Source organism: Gossypium hirsutum, chromosome A07 (assembly GCF_007990345.1).
Source record: "Gossypium hirsutum isolate 1008001.06 chromosome A07, Gossypium_hirsutum_v2.1, whole genome shotgun sequence".
Classification (NCBI taxonomy): Eukaryota; Viridiplantae; Streptophyta; class Magnoliopsida; order Malvales; family Malvaceae; genus Gossypium; species Gossypium hirsutum.
This window is the reverse complement of record NC_053430.1, coordinates 35,583,973-35,591,411: the sequence shown is the minus strand read 5'-3', so window position 1 is coordinate 35,591,411 and position 7,439 is coordinate 35,583,973. Positions and strand designations below refer to the sequence as shown.

Sequence of the window (7,439 nt, the reverse complement as noted above, 5' to 3'; positions counted from 1 at the left end):
TTGGTATCATTTTGTTCATGATATTATTGCTTGTGGTGATATTATTGTGAGCAAAATTAGTACTCATGATAATCCTGCAGATATGATGATTAAGCCACTTCCTATAACCAAGTTTGAGCATTGCTTAGACTTGGTTAGTGTTCATTGTTGAAGATAAACCCTTAAGAGGTTTCATGGAAGAGGTGAAGACCTTATTTGTTGAGAGTTCGTGATGAAGAACGTCTTCGTTGAGAATTTGTGTCAAGGTAGAGATTGTTAGAATTGTGTAACCCAAATTCTTGTGAAAATAAAATTTAAGTAGCAAGATAAGAGGATTTACAAGTGGCATCTTTATAGAAGTTTACTTCATCTATTTTATGTTGATTAGAATAAGATGTTTTAACCAAACTGTATTACTTCTATTTGACTTTGATTAGTATATGGTTTTACAAACCTATAAATAAACGTAGTCGTCTCTCCTCTTGTATTATTCGAATTCGAGATAGTGAATGATCTTCTCCTCTATCCATAGTTTTTCCCGAAAGGGTTTCCATGTAAAATTCTATGTGTTTTTTTCTTTTTATGATTCTTAGCCATTATCGACGATCTATTTTTCACATCCTTCTTATCTTGTTCAACAAGATTAGTTGCGTTTGTGCTTACTAAACCAAAATTAGTCTTGTTTCTAGAATTTATAAATCTACAATATCAGATAAAATGTCATTTCTTTCCACAATGAAAACACATTTTATCAGTCTTTCTTTTATTGGTTCAATTGAATTTTTTTCTAAATTTTAGTCCTCTCGTGTGCCTTCTCATGACTCTTTTCATGGATAAAGTTAACACTCGAATCAAGGATAAGTATATCACGAGTGCAATTTTTAATCTCAATTTATAAAATGAATTAGAAAATTTTGAAAGATATATGATTCCAAAGAATGCAATATCTTCTTCCTGTATCCATTCTAAAATTGTGAAAATTAGAATAAAATTTAACCTATTTGAAATAAATAAATAATCTTGATTTCTAGTTCACTTAATTTTGAAACTAGAAATTGCAACTCATGCGCTTATCCATGATGGGTTTTGTATCAGTGATGGTAAATTAAAAAAAAATTTACTAGAAATTTATCTATGCCTTTCTTTTCGTTTCCGTATGAGTTTTCAAGTGTCGTCCAGATTTCTTTTGGTGAAGTCATGTTTCAATAAAAGTCATAAAGATGATCTCTAAGAGAATTCAATATGTATCCACGATAAATGCAGTTGTCTTCTTGGCATTTGTTTATTGCTTTGATATCATCATCAAAGTCTGTAAGTGTTGATTCTGGTAATGGTTGTAGATTTGGATATATCAAGGACATAAAAGATCTAAAACAACAAATTAAAATAGCCAAAATGGCTAGGGGTGAACAATTAATCGAACTGAATTAGTATTAATTGAATTAATCGAACTTTTGAATCCTTTAACCATTAACCGAACAGAATTTTTTCAAAAAAAACTAACTGAACCGAAATATTTCGGTTAATTTGATTGGTTAACTGAATTAACTAAAATTTATATGTTTTTATTTTTTGGTTAAAACAAGTATAAAACATATCAAAAAAATAAATTGATAATGCTCATTTGACTGAATTATCTGAATTAAAACTACATATAATTTGTATTATTAATTATGAAATTAAATTAATTTGATTAATTTGGTTAATTAATTAATTTCAAACCGATTTAACTGATAACTGAACTGTCAAAAAATATTAACCGAATTCCGATCGAATTAAACCGCTTAACCGACCGATTAACTGAATTAGATCAGTTCGATTAATTAATTCAATCAAAAGTATATGACCCATGTTACATATCTTTCGGCATAAAATATGATTTTCCATAACATTTTTTTATAGAAAATTATGGTCATACATTTCTAAATCTTTTGAGAAAAATATTATAATTATTTTGAAAAATAATAATAATATTTATAAAAGAATATTGTACCTCCAAACTTATCAAGTGCATATCTTTGGTTATATATATAGACCCAATACATAAGTCTAATTAGTTAATGGCTAGTACTTAAAATATAAACCTTAAGAGTTTATATGTAATTTTTAGGAATATGAAGTTACTAACATTGTAAACTCAGCCTTTTAAGTATGATCCATCTTCGTCGAATAATCGCGTTCATGCCCAGTCCACCGCCAAGAAAACATCAACGCCATACCTATATAGCCTATAAAATTACATTCTGATAAATATCTCTCCATCATCTTCAAAATGAAGTGTTTGAAAGTTGAAAGAAAATCTAAAAAGTTGCATAATGCAGATTTTGAACATCGGTAATCAATGCAAAATACAGTAGTTGTTTGTTTTTCCGAATTTTGTACAAAACTGTTTATTAGAGACAGCTAACAATATATTAATTTATAGGTGAGAGAAATCCAGCTAAGCGAGAGCTTCTAGAAAGCTTGGGAAGGAAAAGTCTTTATCCGTGATTGTGGGTGGTGGCCCGGTGGGATGAATAGTAATATAAATATTTAGCCTCGATATTTTGGCATATCAGGAATCCCCAGACTTGATGATAGAGTGAACGGTTTCACTGGGAAAAAGTAAAGTACGTTGTACGTACTGCAACTCAATTGCACAGCGAACCACAAATGGGCTGCCTCTGCCTGTGATACTGTAATATGTAATTAATTTATTATTTTGTAATTAAAAATAAACTTAATAAAATACTTACATAAATAGTAAGTATATAATTATCATTTAGTTAAATTTGCTTGATAAAAAAAGGAGCCTTGATATTGCAGGGGTAAATATATTTTACACTAAACTAAGAGTTCTTTTGACTCTTCTCTAAGTTTCTCTCTCGAATTTAGAATATGAGCCTACCGGGGATCAAATTTAAGACATTCATTATTAAGAATAACAAAGTCTAAAAAATGGGTTCAAATAATTTAGAAAAGAAAGGCACCAATATTAGATCATGTTTTGTTGAAAATATAAGACAGGCATATATAAGATTGTCCCCGCTGTCACTGTTAGATAGCAATGAATCAAGCCCAAAAATTGGCATTCTCGGGAATTAAATGCACCTAAAACTACGAACAATGCCCTTTGCAGCAAGGCAGCTAAAACTAGATCAGACCCTGAGTGACCACAACTGAAATGGACCCAACATGGAAGCATCACAACCAACCACTCATCGACTACCGAGTTGAAGATTTGCATATGAAACAAAATGAGATTTCCTGTGTAATGGCACCAAAAAGAAGGTACCACAAACTTAAACAGAATGTGATCTGTTCTACCAATTTATAAGCAAAAATCTCTTAGCGAAACACAGCAGCTTTCAACATTTGTATATTAATATGAATTACATCCCTAGTTACTTTGAGAGCCAATAAATAATAAGGAACAACGTACAAGCAGCAATTACTGCTGACAGAATAAGAGTGTCCCTTGAACGCCTCCTTCTGATGGAACCTAGAAAATAGAGGATTTTTAATTAGTAGAAAATAGTAGTATACATAATAAAAGGTCAATAATGAAGATACATAGTAAAAATACCAAGCAAGCCACGGATAACAGGGAACTTGTCACTTAAAACTTTTACTTTCCCTTGAACATCTCCAAACAAAGCTCTTTGAGAGCCCAAAACTGCTCTTGTCGTTTGAGCTTGATTAATCACATCATCTATCTATAGAAGGCAGACATAAAGGTTAGAAAATTAGAAATGAAATAATCATTTGACAAATAGGGAAGAAAAACTAACCAATAATAATAGTAATAATAAATACAAGCTACTTTGTGACAGGGCACTGAAGCTAGCAAACAAAAATATCATGAAACCACCTATCTGCTGAGGGAATCGACTATTTCTTTGCTTTGTTTCCACTTTGTTTACATTCTGTTTGATTCTTAAACTCATGTATGGGCATGATATTGATTCCCAACAGTAGCAAGGCATTGAAGCTAACAAACAAAATATTACGAAACCAATGGGAAGCCTAAAGTTTATTCTATGCTACATTAATCTTATCAATTAAAAAAGGAGTTAACATACCCAAGTTACCTGTAGACACAGCTAGAGAAGATAAAATAGAAAGATGTGTGAGCAAAGACGGATGATTGTGCACGAGAAAGATGTAAAATAAAATTTTATCAGCATATCTATTTGCAACCAATTTTGAACTTCAATGGAATTCACCTTCCCCACTTGTACTCCAACTCTAAATCTTTCTCTTTTGGGTAAATTAGAACTTAGTGCAGACCATACTTTCGCTTATACTAAAAGTACAATGATGCAAACATGGCCCCAAAGCTAGTATGAAGTATGACATGTGAACACCCATCAATCCACAACTATGAATAACCCATATAAGCAGATAACAGCACCAGAATCAACTTTCATGAGACACAAGTCACCTGTGTAGTACAAGTGTTTGAATTCCAAAACCTAGATCCTTCAAATTGTGATAAAGCAACCAAAGACATGTTTAGCAATGATGAGCAAGAGGTAAAGAGGTATACATCATTAAGCAACCAAAACCAAACTGATGGAACGTCACATCTAAGCAATAGAAATGATTGTCCTAGACAAATTTGTAAATGGGGCTTTGTGATTAGGGCTTTTCTTTTTGCACTTCCCTTGTATTTATTTGTAAGGGCTTGATTCTGGATTCATGTATCTCATATAAAAAGTGGTTTTTGTCAAAGCTTTGAGCTAACTTTTGGTAATGTACATTTGGATTTTGAGACTAGTTCATGGAGACTTGACAATGGTGGTTTCAACCATTTGGCTTCTACATGCTAGACAGTAGCTTTAGGTTTCTGACCAACAGGTTCACCTGTTTCTTCAGTTTATAATGCGTAATTGTGTCGCACACCTAATCCAAAACCAATTAAACTATACCAGGATAAAACACATTAAGGTAAAACACAGAAGGGGAAAGTTCTTTCAACAAAGAATGCACCACAATAAACATTGATAAAAGAATGTTTAAATCTTACATGAGCTATGCTTCCATGGATGGCAGCTCGCTCTCTGAGTAATTGCATTCTCGGTGACATACTCCCAGATGCCTGCATTATGGCAAATAGGTAACTTTGGGAAACAACATGATATTAGCAATGGCACTGAAAAAATTAAGAGTTGAAATCATATGACTACCTTATACTCATTAATATCATCTCTGACAGAACTCAGAAGCTCCGCGTGTTCCCTCATTGAATTTATGTTTCCTTTGATTCTTCTAAACTCCTAACAAAGATATATCATTGCTTCAAAAAGATAGAAAACTAATCAACTAGTCCAAATAATAAACAGCCAAAAGCAGCAATAACTAGGGGCAATTCAATGGAACATGGATGCCATAATTTATAGAGCAATGAACCAAAGTGCAATAAAGACAATTGACAGTCCAAAAAGCAGATGAGTGAACACATTTGGAGCCTAGTTCGATCTATAATTGATGACAATGAAAGTGTAGTGGAGAATAATTCCATGGATCATGGGAACATAAATTTATAGTGAAATGAGCCAGGGTAGCAAATAAAGAACTTACAGCAACCCCAGGTTTGGATCATACAGAAATGTAAATCTGTTGGGGAGAAATATATGATTTTTCAAAAATTGAGAATGAATTAGAGATTAGGTCAGTCTGTTAAGCTACCACCAACAGCCACTCTTCTTCCACTTCTCTCATGGTTCAAGAAAAGAGGAGATTAGGGCACTTGCAACTGTAAACTTGAACATAAAGGAAAATCACATGCTACCCCTGCAGAAACTTTTCATGTAAATGGGAAGGATTTTATACATCCCCAATTGTCTATGGAAATTACTTTTCCCAAGTACACAAGTAGAGAACAGAGCAAATACACAACAAAAGATATAATGTAAAAAGTTCAAATTCTAAAACTGCTAGGGAACTATATGAAGTTGCCGGAACGAGTCCATCAATTATCAACAAAAAAAAAAACCATGGACCAAAAATCTTTTGAGAACTTGACTCATATAGCATTTTGCAAAAATGAAAAGCAACAATAAAACAATAGTATAATTATACTCATGTTGCCATAAACAAATTTACACAGAATGCTAACTTGCTGCTTGTACTGTATTTCTTATCCCACTGAACTGATTGTCAGGCATGTAACAATCATGAACCATGAACTAATTACAATTAATAAATAGAATAACTGAATTATATTTTATTTCAAATAGAGGTACAGATATCCCAGTAAGAATTGCCAAAACAACCAATCAAACATGTTTATAAGCATGCCTTGATGGTGTCATGATTTGGTATATTATCAGTTTGAACCATGGCTCACAAACATAATGGTGACAATGACTTAGAGGTTGGAAGAGAGTTTTTCCAATTGCAGTGGTAAAAGAATACAAAAACAACAGCAATAATTAGAAGTTGCAAGACTATACACTACACATAATTTAATATCTAGCAGTGATGTAGGACAAAATATCAGGAAATGTTAATATTTCATTGAAGCTTATAGCACCCGGTAATTAAACATGGAAACCTGAGTTCTAATAACAAGTCTAGATAAAAATTACAGAGTAGACAACAAATAAACCTGAGTAAACTCATGTAGTATGTCTCTATGCCTTGCAAGCTTCTGGGTTACTGAAGTAGTTGAAGCAGCAGACGCAGCACATCTGCTCATGGCATCATTTATGTCCAGCAGTTTCTCGAGCAATGACTGAATTTCCATTTCCATAGACTTCCATGATCTACTTGACCCAACGGTTGGCGACCCAGTATCTAGATAAGCTCAATGTGAATACATATATCATCACAAAGGGGAAAAATGAATCTAACCAGATTTCAAAGGCGATTTAAATACAAGGAATAAAATATATGCTCTTTGGTATTAAAGATCCAATCTATTCAGCCATTGGAGTTTGTTCAGTTTTTTTAACAGATTTATTCATAATTACTGTAATCTACCAAAAGAAAATCAAAATGCAACCATATAACACAAAACAAGAAGCATTTGGAACAAAAATCTAGAGATAATAAAATGAAAAAGGAAGCAGTAAAAGAGCAAACCTCCTTGGGTGAACCTAGCACCGAGCTTAGCATAAGAAGAGAGTTTGACATCGAGATCACCCTCGATCTTTCGAGCCTCTCTCCTGAGTTCCTCCCAACCCGATTCTTGCAGATCCAGATTTGGATCCGTCATTTAGATCTTGGTGTTTGAAATTCGGATCCCTGGCTCTAGTTTCGTTTCTTATGTGGATCCAACGATGGAGATTGGTTGAGTTATTTCAGGTTAGTAACCCTCATCCAATTACAGAATTCAAAAATGCTGCTGAGTGTTGGAAGCTTACTTGCTTTCTTTATTTTCGATGATCGTTCAATTTTGATTTTCTGTTTCTCAGAGTTTCGATGATCCTCTCTTCTCTGGTTATTCGTGGTTTATTATTTTGCATCTGGACCCT

At 33.0% G+C, this 7,439-nt stretch overlaps 1 protein-coding gene across 1 annotated transcript; it reads right to left on the bottom strand.

Annotated features, from left to right (window-relative positions):
• Window positions 1-3,206: 3,206 nt before the first annotated feature.
• On the bottom strand, window positions 3,207-7,439 carry LOC107952705 (Golgi SNAP receptor complex member 1-2). Its single transcript, XM_016887861.2, has 6 exons — window positions 7,048-7,439; window positions 6,572-6,759; window positions 5,148-5,237; window positions 4,988-5,059; window positions 3,545-3,674; window positions 3,207-3,460 (listed from the first exon to the last, which is right to left on the bottom strand). Exons 1-6 carry the CDS (start codon window positions 7,178-7,180, stop codon window positions 3,363-3,365), a joined length of 711 nt encoding a protein of 236 aa, XP_016743350.2. The 5' UTR covers window positions 7,181-7,439; the 3' UTR covers window positions 3,207-3,362.